General features: G+C 39.1%; 1 protein-coding gene across 15 annotated transcripts in view; it reads right to left on the bottom strand.

Annotated features, from left to right (window-relative positions):
- The window catches only part of SUPT20H (SPT20 homolog, SAGA complex component), a 58831-nt gene that overhangs the window by 1120 nt on the left and 44589 nt on the right, over positions 1-13122 (bottom strand). For 8 of the 15 annotated variants that reach the window (XM_090027254.1, XM_090027185.1, XM_090027218.1 and 5 more), the window contains 8 exons: positions 12529-12637; positions 12114-12281; positions 10014-10326; positions 8757-8911; positions 6201-6256; positions 3186-3314; positions 915-1020; positions 208-338 (listed from right to left, as the gene is read on the bottom strand). In XM_090027254.1, coding sequence (XP_089883380.1) covers positions 208-338; positions 915-1020; positions 3186-3314; positions 6201-6256; positions 8757-8911; positions 10014-10326; positions 12114-12281; positions 12529-12637 — 1167 coding nt within the window. The remainder of the gene's footprint in view (positions 1-207; positions 339-914; positions 1021-3185; positions 3315-6200; positions 6257-8756; positions 8912-10013; positions 10327-12113; positions 12282-12528; positions 12638-13122) is intronic. The other 7 variants (XM_090027228.1, XM_090027236.1, XM_090027282.1 and 4 more) reach the window with 3 other exon arrangements.

Here is a 13122-nt window from a genome sequence, read left to right as displayed (position 1 = left end):
GATGGCTCAAATGTATACAAATAAATTCAGTGCTCCAAGTTGAAACAGAAATGGTTTTTACAACTTTCAGTATTGTTTGCCAAAGTGCAGCACTTGTTTTTAAAATCCTTAAAGGTATTAGTAAAAATCTAAAGGGCAACAGTTTTAGCTTTGGAGCTGAGAATTGTATTTTTTTTTAATGCAATCAGAGTGAAGTTGCTGGATTACTTGTATCTGTTGCTGCTGCTGCTGCAAGGCTTGTTGTTGTTGCTGTTGTTGTAAGGCAGAGGAGAGCTGGAGTGTCTGCTGAGGAAGGCTTTGCCCAGGTCTGTTCACGGCAGAGCCAAGCTGAGACAACACTACAAAAAGGAGAAGAGGGAAAGCAGGCAGGTCAAAGAGGTTGGGTGAAGGTTTTAAGGGTTAGGAAAGAAAGACATAGGAACAGAGTGCAACAGAAAGGGGATCAGCAGAATTAGTCTCAGACTCAAATCAGAAACAGTGCAGAATAAAGTATACACAGTAAAGGCATTTGGTTAGTTAGAACATGCAGTAAGATTATGAAGTGCTTGTGGACATGAAACATTTCTCATACTGGAGGTTAAGGCACAGATTAAAGGGATGCTCCTTGATGAAGTTTGGTATGGAAGCTTTGTACTATTTCTTTTCATAATAATTGTCCTGAGGTTTAAAGACAATATTCAATTCACTACACCTATCACACAGCAAGACAAAGAAGCAAAGTGCATGCTTTAAACTTGCGAGTCAGATACATTGGCAATGTTTCTTATGTAAGCCACATACTTTCAACGCTAAGTGAGTTGTTTTAACTGGTGCAAGGAAAAGCTTTATATTTAACACCAAACTTCATTCCAGTATGGAATTTATCAAAGCACATACTTAATATATCCACAGAAGAAAGCTCAGCAAACACATACCTGTTGCTTGAGGTTGCATAAAGTTCCCTACTCCAGTAAGGTTAATGACAGCAGCTTGTTGGGCAGACAAGGCCTGGTCTTGATTGCATGGACCTTGCTCAGACCCCTTGCAAAAATAAGTGTGATACAAAAGAATACTTAATTTGGGTTTGCATGATGTTTAATATTCCTTGTGTATTCAACAACAGATCTCACTCAACTTTCAGTTATGAAGCCTGATTTACAATGGTAGAAGATGCTTGCCAGGATATTACAATTAGATCTTTACATCCAAAAGAATGCTCTGGTTTTCTCTCAGCAATTGGTAGAAACCAGTTTAAATTAGTGGGGGTCAACCTTTTTGGCAGGTGTCTCACATTGATCCCCTTCCCTTTCCTGATCAGCTGCTCTGCTTTCTGCTCTCAGCCGAATTCTGCTACAGTGCTGTTTGTCCCCTTTCTGGGTTGCTGCATACCATACATACAGGTTGCTTGTGCTACTTATGACATGTACTGCAGGTTGGCTACTCCTAGTTAAGAGCCAAGTAGCTAGCTGTTTTAGTTTGAAGTCATGCAAAAGGAAGGGTAAAGATGCATATTGTAGACCAGTGATTCTCAACCTGGGCCTTTCAGGACCCTGGGTTGCCTTGAGATCCTTTCAGGGGTGCTGGCAGGGTTCCATGCAATATTAGCACTTGGGTATGCATATATGGTTTACAAGATAAGCCTAATGATTTCAAATAATCTATAGTGTTAAAAAAATCTGAACTGTTGTGGTCTTTCTGAGTTCTTTGTAACAGGAAAATTCTATAAAGAAAAAATGAAACTAAGCTAGTAAAAATGTGGAAATGTTTGTCAGTCATTTGTCCTTGTGATTCTACTGGCTATGCCAATAGAAGTAGGTGGTATACATGCAGGAGGATTTCATAGATTTCATAGACATTAGGGCTGGAAGGGACCTCGGGAGATCATCGAGTCCAGCCCCCTGCCCAAAGGGCAGGAAGTCAGCTGGGGTCATAGGATCCCAGCAAGATAAGCATCCAATTTACTCTTGAAGGTGTTCAGTGTAGGTGCTTGAACCACCTCCGCTGGCAGACTGTTCCAGACCTTGGGGGCCCGGACAGTAAAGAAATTCTTCCATATGTCCAACCTGAAACGGTCTTGCAGGAGTTTGTGACCGTTCGACCTCGTCATCCCTTGGGGCACTCTGGTGAATAGACGTTCCCCCAGATCCTGGTAGTCACCCCTGATAAACTTATAGGTGGCCATCAGATCATCCCTGAGCCTGCGCTTTTCCAGGCTAAAGAGTCCCATGGCTCTCAGCCTGTCATCGTAAGATCTGTTTTCCTGACCTCTGATCGTGCGCGTGGCTGTCCTCTGGACTAGGGTTCAAGCCAGCCAGGGAGGAAAGGATGATGGGAGGGCATGGCTTTTTGTGGTAGCCTCACCTCTTGCTGCTGATTGGCTAAGGGACCCCCCCCCCCAAGAATGTCCTTTATTCTGGGGATCTGTCAGTGGCCACCCTAGCTGGGACAGCTCCACCCCACCCTCTGGAGCTCAGTGCTAAGTCCCTGTGCCCCTTGCCAGCCTGGAGATGGCACTGAGGGATGCCTGGGTCTCCTCCTGGCTGCTGCAGGGGAGCAGAGCTCCTGTCAGGCTCAATTAGCTCCCAATGAGGGCACACGTATCAGTGTGTGCTGGGAAACACTTCAATGAGCCTGAATTTTCTATGCAGATAATTCAGGCACATTAACTGCACATGTGGATGTGCCCAGTAAGTCTTACTGGCACTCTTAGGATCAAAGCAAAGTGTAATATTTTATTTCAGTATCATCAGGTTGCAAAAATTTCCTTTCATAGACATAGTGAATTAAGAAATTAGTTTCTGTTAGTCCTTTGTCAGTTAAAGTGAGCTACAAACTAAGTACTTAGTGAAGAAAATGTCAAATGTTATCAATACTTTATGTGAAGAATATTTAAGTTATTAAAATCTGATGTTGGTTAGGCAGAGGGTCTTTATAGGACTGAAAGGCCCTTGGCATAATGAAGTAACACAGATTCTTTTTACAAGATCTAGGAATAGAAAGGAAAACGGTAAGCAACTTTCATGCACTCCAAAAATGACATACCCTGGACAGTTAGTAGATCAGTATTATTCCTTCTCCTTTCCTTTAAACAACTACTCCAACAGACTCAATATCTGAATAGTGTCATCATCATGCAGAGTAAACTCTATTATTTGACACCCTTTCAAAGGACTTATACAATTGTCCAGACAGAAGTTAGGACACACCTGTTCTCCCTGTTGTTGAGGACTAGAGGTGGTAGGCTGTTGGGACTGCTGCTGTGGAGAAAACTGTGATAGCTGTTGTTGCTGCTGCTGCTGCTGGAGTGGGTTGAAAATAAGCGAGCCACCTGGAAGCTGTTAAAGATGAAAAGAAAAGGCATATTTCAAACACTGACAATCTTGATATTCTCTCTGAATGAAGATAAATATCGATATAGGTATCATGTACTATTTGTAGATACTAAAGAATAAACAATTATGAATCCTGTGTACAAATTGCTACTGCTTTCTTTTAGACAGGAATGAGTGTGTTCATTCTACCATTTAAATAAAATCAGGCAGGTTTTACATATCTCTAAAAACGTGGTGTAACAAATAGCCTTGGGTCCAGCATGATCCGCTGGCTGGGAAATTGGCTCTGTGGTTGGACCCAAAGGGTGGTAACTGACAGAAGTCGATCGTCATGTTGCCCTGTGACCAGTGGGGTTCCCCAAGGTTCGGTCCTTGGACCCATATTGTTCAACATCTTCATTAATGATGTGGACATTGGAGTCAGAAGCAGACTGGCCAAGTTTGCCGATGACACCAAACTTTGGGACAAAGCATCCACACCTGAAGACAGGAGGGCAATCCAGGCTGACCCAGACAGGCTGGACGAAAACCTGATGGTGTTAAACACTGAAAAATGCAAGGTTCTCCACCCTGGGGGGAAAAACCTGCAGCATTCTTATAAGGCCCGGCAGTTCTACGGAAGAAAAAGACTTGGGGGTCATCACTGACCACAAGATGAACATAAGCCTTCAATGCAAAAGCCTTCAATACAATGCTGGGGCTAGTAAAGCGACCAAAACGCTGGCTTGCATCCATATATGCTTCTCAAGCAAATCCCGGGACATCATTCTCCCCTTGTACTCAGCCTTGGTGAGGCTGCAGCTGGAGTACTGCATCCAGTTTTGGGCCCCACAATTCAAAAAGGATGTGGAGAAGCTTGAGAGAGTCCAGAGAAGAGCCACGCGCATGATCAGAGGTCAGGAAAACAGACCTTATGATGACAGGCTGAGAGCCATGGGGCTCTTTAGCCTGGAAAAGCGCAGGCTCTGGGGTGATCTGATGGCCACCTATAAGTTTATCAGGGGTGACCACCAGGATCTGGGGCAACATTTGTTCACCAGAGCACCCCAAGAGATGATGAGGTTAAATGGTCATAAACTACTGCAAGACCGATTCAGGCTGGACATAAGGAAGAATTTCTTTACTGTCCGAGCCCCCAAGGTCTGGAACAGCCTGCCATCGGAGGTGGTTCAAGCACCTACGTTGAACACCTTCAGAAAAAAAATTGGATGCTTATCTTGCTGGGATCCTATGACCCCAGCTGACTTCCTGCCCTTTGGGCGGGGGGCTGGTCTCGATGATCTTCTGAGGTCCCTTCCATCCCTAATGTCTATGAAATCTATGAAATAAACTTAAAATTGAAATATTTTATTAATTGCATGTTTAAAACAGTATATTTCATGTGGCTATGTCTTTCCTACAAGTAATCTATAACATTTGATACAAGAAGTATTAATAATATATGGGGCCCAATATTTTTCAATTATATCACAACTGAAGTATAGTGACTTCAACCAAGTTATGCCTGAATTATACTAATTTGAGAGGAGATTCAAATTCATACCCTGAGATTAGATTGGAAGTATTGGAAATATAAGTTTTTTACCAATATTCTGATAACATTGTATCCATGTGTACACACACACACACACACACACACAGAGCAAAATTATTATAATACAAAACATTTACAATTAAACTCCTAAGAAAGACAAGAAATGTAAAAAAAAAAGCATTCCAAAAAGTAGCCTTGGGTTTCATGTTTTTTGTGGATTGTTTTTACTGCATGTACAAAGTCTTATATGGTTTGTAATTTAGGTATTACAGCAGAAGAGCAGTAAGCTACAAAACTAATTAAAATGGGAAGAGTAAATATATCCCATGTGAAATTATTAATATTATGTTCATACACTCAACTTCTGCACATGCGAAGTGCACTGCGTTTAACTGTGCAACTGCTATATAATAATACTTTTTTTTAAATTTAACTTATTGGACCACACTCCTCTGGTTTGTTAAGCCTACTGCACTAAGTGGTCTTAAAATGGGTACCAGAGTTAGTGAAAAATTCATATAAATGGGGGAAAACCTGGGGCAGAAGCCACACCACCATGTTCTTGGTGTGGAAAGAGTACCGGATTTGAAAAAGAAGCAACCTAGAGGTGATGGGGGTATGTGTGTGGGTGGGTGTACGTGCATGTGCATGTGTTGGATCATGTGACTTAGCACATGGGAACCAGAATTAGCCTCCTGATGGCCCTTCCTCTTTTCATCTAACTTGAGCTCCTGATTTCTACTTTTTGTTTAAAATAAAGTATCTAGTTATTCAGGGGCTGCCAACCCCTTGCTTGGATGGACTTCCCACTCTTGCAGAGTTTTAGTTCTGCTAACTAAACTTGTACGTCCCCTGAACCAACTGCACTAAGATGCGTGAGCACTGCAACTTCCTTAGCACTACATCTGTAAGTGGAAGAAAGATTTCTACCCCATTGTTTATTTTGCAATTTTCCTAGTCGTCATTTTAAAAAAAGCATTTTCAGTGAACGGAAAGGTGAATTCTTAAAAAAATGGAAGCCTTTGTTATTGTACTTAGCCACCAGGCTTCCTCTTTCCAGCATTCTTATAGTTTGCTTTGTCATTAAAAATACCTGATTTGTTGTTAAATTAAAGAAGCAGCCTCTGGTTTCATGTTTTTTGTGGTGGTTTTATTGATTTTTGAGGTACCCATGTTATTAGCATATCCAATTGTTTGTGCTAAATATTCAAATTAAAAGATCATATGTTGCACTAAATGGCTTATCTCTGAACCACTGGCTCCATGATACTGAGGGTCTCTGAGACCAAAACAATTAATCAACATATATATATAGAATAATATGCAGAATTATTTATATTAGCATGTTCAGTTACCTGTAGTAGATTTAAAGGCCGAAGACCAGAAGTATTTTTTAAACCAAAAGTGCTGCCTGTTAAAAACAAGTCTTTTGATTAATAGTCATTCATTACTTAGTTACAACACATTAAATATAGCAAGCAAACTGAATTATTTCTGAACATTCAAACCTACAAAATGGCAAGATTAGAGTGTTTCATTTTCCCCACAGAATTGAACATTTCATAGTTCTCCCCATTTTGAGACATGACTAAATAGAAAAAAAGTGGTGTTAAACCTGATATTGTGAAAATACTTTATGGGTATTTACATGTCACCATATGCAGTGTACGGTTAGATTTTGCTGCTATGTTGCCATAGAGGTGTGCTATACTGGGGGAGCATGCCTCTACGGCAATGTAGCTGGCTATCACATGTAGATTCACGTGATCACTACATTGCCGTAGCACACCATACAGCAACTTAGTACATTGCTACATCGCCGTAGGGCAATGTGTACACATGCCCTATATGAATAATAGAAGAAAGAATGTAGACAGTATCAGTGTATGTTCTGCGGTTCCTGTGTTTTAAATACCATTCCAGTTTGCACAGAACTTACCAAAATGTCTGAAGTCCCACTGAAACAGCAACTACTGATAGCTACTTTAGAGAGGGGAAATATTAAAATACTGCAAATTATAATGCTTTTTTTGAGGATACGAAGTTCAAATGCACTTTCATAGGAGAGATTTTTATATCATTTTTGATACTGTCCCACACAAAATTCTTATATAGGTAAACCAAGAAAATATGGTCTATATGAAATCAGTATATGGTAGCTACTTTACAGGTTGAAAAGCCAGAGAGTCCTGAAAAGCCAGAGTCAAAGTGATTACAAATGGTTTGCTTTGAAACTGGGAAGGTATTTCAAATACAATATTGCAGGGGTCTGACCCAGACCCACTTCTCTGCAACTGTTTCATAAAAATTTACTTGGGAGAACAGATTTGTGAGGACACTGATGGATAGTGCCATGCCAGGAGAGATTGAAAGCACTTTGGGAGACTGTATTGAGTTCTGTTCCAGTCTTGATAAACTGAAGAAAAGATCCCAAATCATTAAGAGAGACAGTGCAAAGTAATACAAATCAAATAAACAGATACAGGATGGTGAATATTTGGTTAGGCAGCAACAAATCTCTAGGGGTTAAAAGCAGGTCACAAACTAAACCTGAGTCGCCATTGTGATGCTTTTGTAAAAAAAGGCAGAACTCATTTTGGGATGTTTTGATAGGAGTGTGGTATGCAAGATGCAGGATTTGTTTTGCTGTACTCAATGCTGGTGAAACCTCAATTGGAGCACCATGTCCAGTTTTAGGCAGCCCACTTTAAGAAAGATGTGGTACAGAATTAGATATGGTACAGAGGTAAGCAATGAGAATGAAAAGAGGTTTGGAAAATATAATCTGTGAGGAAAAGTTGAATGAACTGGGTTTAGTTCAAAAGAGAGGACATGGTGGGGCACTTTGACAAGACAAGAGAAAATGGGTTTAACTTGGAGCAAGGCAGATTTCAGTTAAACAGGAGGAAAAACTTTCTAAGTGTAAGGCAGTACAGCACTGGAACAGGGAGGCTGTAGATTCCTGTTCAGTGGAACTTTAAAAAAAAATGATTTGGACTAATGTCTGCTTAGGGATGACCTATGTATATGTAAACCTGCCTTGGTGTAGACGATTGGACTAAATCTCTGGATGTCTCTTTTAGCCCGACATTTCTATGACCCTGAGAGCAAACAAATATTTTCAAACAAAACGGTTTTGTTTTTTCTTGTGAATAAAAGGTTCAGACACTAAAAATTCAGGGAATGCTTTAAAGCAGGGTTTCGCAGCCTATGGCCAGCAGGGTGGACTCAGTCCACAGAGCCATTATATCTGGCCTGTGGACATGGGGCTTTGGAGGCATTCAGTGTCAGGAAGTTTGGCTGTGGTCACTTTCCCCATGCTGCAGCGGGAGGAAGCAGTGGCTGCATGGATCTCTTCATGTGCTGCTGCAAATAGATGTGGTGGCAGCAGCAGTGGCCATGTCCCAGTGTCCACTTGCCTGCCTGCCTCAGACCTGAGCTGGATCATCCAGGCCTGCAGCCTGAAAAGGTTGCTGACTACTGCTCTAACGAAAAGCAAAGCATGTTGATTTTTACAGTAATCTTTTATGGCACCACTGAGCTAACTTATTATAATGAGACAATGCACAGTGAAAGATTAAAAATCTTAGGAGGCCAAGTGTGGATCCTCTTCCTACATTTTGGGATGCCTTTTCATTTAGTAGTCATGACCACTATAGTTGCTGTTGAGATTGGAAAGCTGACTTCATAAACTCTCTTGCTAGGTGTTAAACATGCATAACCAGGCATACATTTCCCTAGCCTACACTTCCAAGATTACCTGACCTAAGGAATAAGAATATAGGTTTAATTCCCAAATCCAAGTCACTGAATTTCAGGTCTGTCCATCCACTGCTCCAACCAAATACATGTGTCCATTGTTTCCATATTATAGTTTCACAGCCGTCGCTATCTAATTGATTCATACTAACCTGCTTGAGAGGCAGACTGCATTGCAGCTGGCAGTGCATTTGGTACCAGACCTCCTGATGGTAATATGCCACTCAGATTTATACCTGCAGGGGTTATGGCACCAGTATTACATCCCAGCATGGTGTTTGAGCCACTCATCAATGTCTGTGCTCCGCTGTAGGACAGGAAAGAACACACATCAAATCCAAGTGACACAAAGGAGAATGCCATCCACCCTATGACAAATGAGCTCAACTCAACAGTTCACTCTAAGTGAGCTAGCATTCAAAATGACTGATCAGAATTACATTAATAACCATTCTGTTTAGTAACCCACCAAAAACAACATGACATTTACACTTTAAAAATAAAATTAAATGAAATTCATTGTTCAGTGTGAAATATGCAATATATTCTCTAATACTCAGATATAAAGGCACTTTAAAATACATAAGGGCTTTTCTGAACTGCTCAAGGCTTGAAGAACACGCATCCAGAATATACTCCTGTTCTTTGCACATAACTTTCACTGATATTGATGATCAAGAGGAGAATAAAACGTGCATGTTCTTTTACTGTTTGCATTGTTTCTTAAGAGTTACACAACCACAAGCAAAGCTTTACTGTCTGCATAGTTTCTTAAGAGTAACACAACCACAAGCAAAGCTTTACTGTCTTAACAGAAAAAGAGCAAGCTCATGTTTTCCTTTAGTCAATTTAATGTGTTTGTAGTAATCCTAGTTGTTGCTAAACAGTTTGGGTAGAAAATCCATATTCCTTAAACTGCAATGACACATTCTGAACATATTTAAAACTTAGAAATATAAAAATGTTTACTGGAATTAGCCATAAATCAGATACAATTTTTATATATTTTCTATATAGAGAAAATGAATGCCTTTTATTCATTTTTTTTTACTCAGAATTTTGTTTCATTTCTCTTTTTGTGCTGTTTGCATAGTTCATGTTTTCTCACATAATGATGGATATAAAAAGGCACTTTTCAAATGAGGAAGTATAAAAACAAAACCTCAAGAGCTACAATTTTATCAGCACTATTGTAATTAAACAGTGCATCTAAAAAGTAGAGTTTACTGAAAAAAGGTCTTATTTTTTTTCCTTTTATATTCTAATAATAGGTTTATTATATTTTAAGAAACATAAAATTGTAGTTGTGGTAACTTCAGAGGTGAAATGATACAAAATCTGGTTTAATGAATATTCCTGTAAATTAACATAAAATATGTTACCAAATCATTGTAATAAACAGAACTCACCAAACAGAGCCCACTACATTGATGAAGTTAAGTCCTGCAGGGTTTGCCATGACCTGGGTGGAGGCTGTTCCTGTAGTAATGGATGTTACCATGGTGGAAAGAGGAATGGTCATTACAGGCAATGCCTGGCTCAGTGACATTTGCTGCTGAGCAAACGGGGTTAACAAAGTGGGCTGAGGGGTGAAGCCTGAATCTTGGGGAGTAGGGGTGGCAGAAGGGGTAAAAGGAGTTGAGCTCTGAGCATCAGGAGGGTGTGGGGTCGATGAAGGGGTGTTGGTTGGAGTAGGAGTAGTTGGTTTAGGAGTTCCAGACCCTGCTCATTGAGAAAAATAAAAAGCGCTAGTTTGTTATAAAAGGCCAGCCAGTCCTTTTGTAAAATAAGGTTAATGGAATCTTATTTAGCACTGACAATTTGTTCCATTTTTTTAAACTGCAAGTGTTAATTTCTACACATGACACACGAGTGTGGCAGCACTCGCTCATTATTAAGGATGCAGTATATCACACAGAAACCCCATCGCCATGCTTAACTCTTTAACTAGGACACAAATTTGTATTTTCTGTTAATGTTTTGAAAATTTACCAAACACTAAATCATGACGCTACTGGAAATATTTAAGTCAAGATAGAGAAATTTTTCCAAGTGACCATTTTAACCCAATTAATTGTTACAATGTCACACATGTATGTTCTACCTGCATAATAGCACTATGTCAAAAACATATCATGGAAAGCAACAGATTCGACAAAGAACAGATACTATTTTCAGGAATCAAATGGGGTCAATGGCTACCACCTAAATTTTGTCAAGTAGATATCTAAAACTAATTTGTCAGATTTTAATTTAATCAAAAAAAAGAGAAAACAAACTCAATGCTTTTGCAGGAGATAATACTGCATCTTTAAAAATTACTGTGTAATTCCTTCGGTTTAAAATGTAGAATGTATAGCTAAATTTGTTGTGAATGCAGTATGCACAGTTTATCAATAGAAGAAACAAAAAAAAACCAGAAAAAAACCCAAAAGCTCTTGAGGTGTGTTCTTTTTTAGCTTTCATGTCCTGCAGAAAGAAAGGAAAGAAATGTGAATGTCCAAATGCTGTGACCAGAGCCTTATTTATAGTAACAACTGTGCGCAGTAGATTTACATACTCCATATCAGCAACATAAATGGTGTGTATAAAACTGATAAAAAAAATTATAAAAATTTTCTTATGTTTTTCTTTGTGCAAAACAAGAAGGCAGAAAAATGACACCTTTTGAGCTATCCATATTTAAAACTCATGTAAAAACCACATTATGATACTGTGCAGTATACTGAATGCTCAGTATACAATTATTAATAAAAACCCCGTGAAAAACTATGGCTGTGGTTTCTCTCCCTGTACAAATCTGTCCATGAAATATCTTGAGACGCACAAGTATTTTTAAAATTGTTTATGATCTATGCCTGTAATTATATTCTGTCATTGTTAAAAATCAAACATGGATGTCACTCATTTAGAAAACTACATTTTAACACCATATATTATGGTGCTATAATCATCATCAGCATCATCACCACCACCACCACACTTGTAATCAGCAATGATTTGTAAAACAGTGTAGGAGTGTTTTAAAAAATCATCTTAGAGTTTATTGTATCACCACCTTGGGACTGATCAGGTTATATACATACACAGAGATACAACTGCACCAGCTCCTATGACATTTAAAAAAAACAGATGCTTAAAGTATGTAAATGCAAATTGATCTAATGTACTATTTTTACACTGGAGGAAAGAACTACACTTCGGAATTTTATCTTGTCACATTAGCTATCAGGCTTTTATAAAAGAGAAAATCATACTGGTTGCATAAAATGTATTAAAACGTATACACAAAGGGTGCATACATATATATATACAGAAAAACAAACACAATTACAATAAACAGAAAATACATACAATCAACAAGAGACCTGCCTGAAGCTCTGCACAACTTATACAGTTTAGAGTACACTGTACATTTAAGTTTCACCATTCCACGGGTTAAGAAGTTATCTCAAGAAGCATTTATGCAAAAGCCTAAGATTTAATGGAGAATTTAGGTCGTGACTCACTTTGTGAAGAACTTGCAGGAGACATGGCAGCTGGAGAAAGCATGCTAACTTGACTAAGATCCACAGATTGTTTCCGAGAGAGACTGGGAGGCTTAGAAGGAGGAAGAGGAGGAGGAGGAGTTGGGGACTTTAGGTGGCCACTTGACTGCTGTGGACTAAAAATATTACCTGAAAAAGCACAATTAGCATGTGTTACAGTTCTATGGAGAGAGGTTAATTAGAACATTATACAAATCTTAGAACAATGCTTTCTAATCATAAAGCAGTAAAAGCAGCTTTGAAAATACTGAATCAATTACAGGAAGACGATGTTTCTTTTTTTAACTAAGATTTTGCTGAAGTAATGAAATCTCATACTTTAAAACGGGAAACACAAAGACCAAAAGTCAGTGGCTAAAAGCTAAAAAATATTTACCTGAAGAGCTACTTCCTGAACTTGAAGGTAATTTGATCGGGGGAGGTCGGTGCTTCACACCCTTTCCCAATACTGAAGATTGAACAGAACCCGACAAACTTTCTGGCTGCTAGGAGTCAAAAAGAAATTCAGCACGTATCAGCACAATCTGAGATTGCATATATTTGACAAAAATAATTCAATCAGCACACTTGTTCTAAGTCTCAAGATCATGACAAAGGAGGGAGTTCTTCGGGATACAATCTTGTTTTAGGGTCAGATACTAAAGCATGATTTTTGAGGCTCTGCAGATAAAGCTTTCAAGCACAAAAGGCCTCCAAGATTGAGGTCAAAATTAAAACAGTTAAAAAGAACTGGACATTTTATTCCTTTCTTTTTATTCCTAAATTTGCTCTCTGCTACTTCCCATAAGTGCAAAAACAGCAGTTATGCTCTTGAAAGAAAGGAAAACTTGCCTTTACCTCTAAAATTATTTCATTTTTTTTTCATCTGTCAATCCTGATCCCCTCTGGACTTGGGGTACTGAGCCATATTTCTTCATTTTGGGTAGAGGACCCAAAATTCTTTGGTGAATTCTGGCTTGATAAGAGTATT

This window comes from Crocodylus siamensis, chromosome 1 (assembly GCF_052110815.1).
Source record: "Crocodylus siamensis isolate JL-2025a chromosome 1, ASM5211081v1, whole genome shotgun sequence".
NCBI classification, from domain to species: Eukaryota; Metazoa; Chordata; order Crocodylia; family Crocodylidae; genus Crocodylus; species Crocodylus siamensis.
The sequence above is the reverse complement of the archived record's forward strand: the minus strand, read 5'-3'. Positions and strand labels throughout refer to the sequence as shown.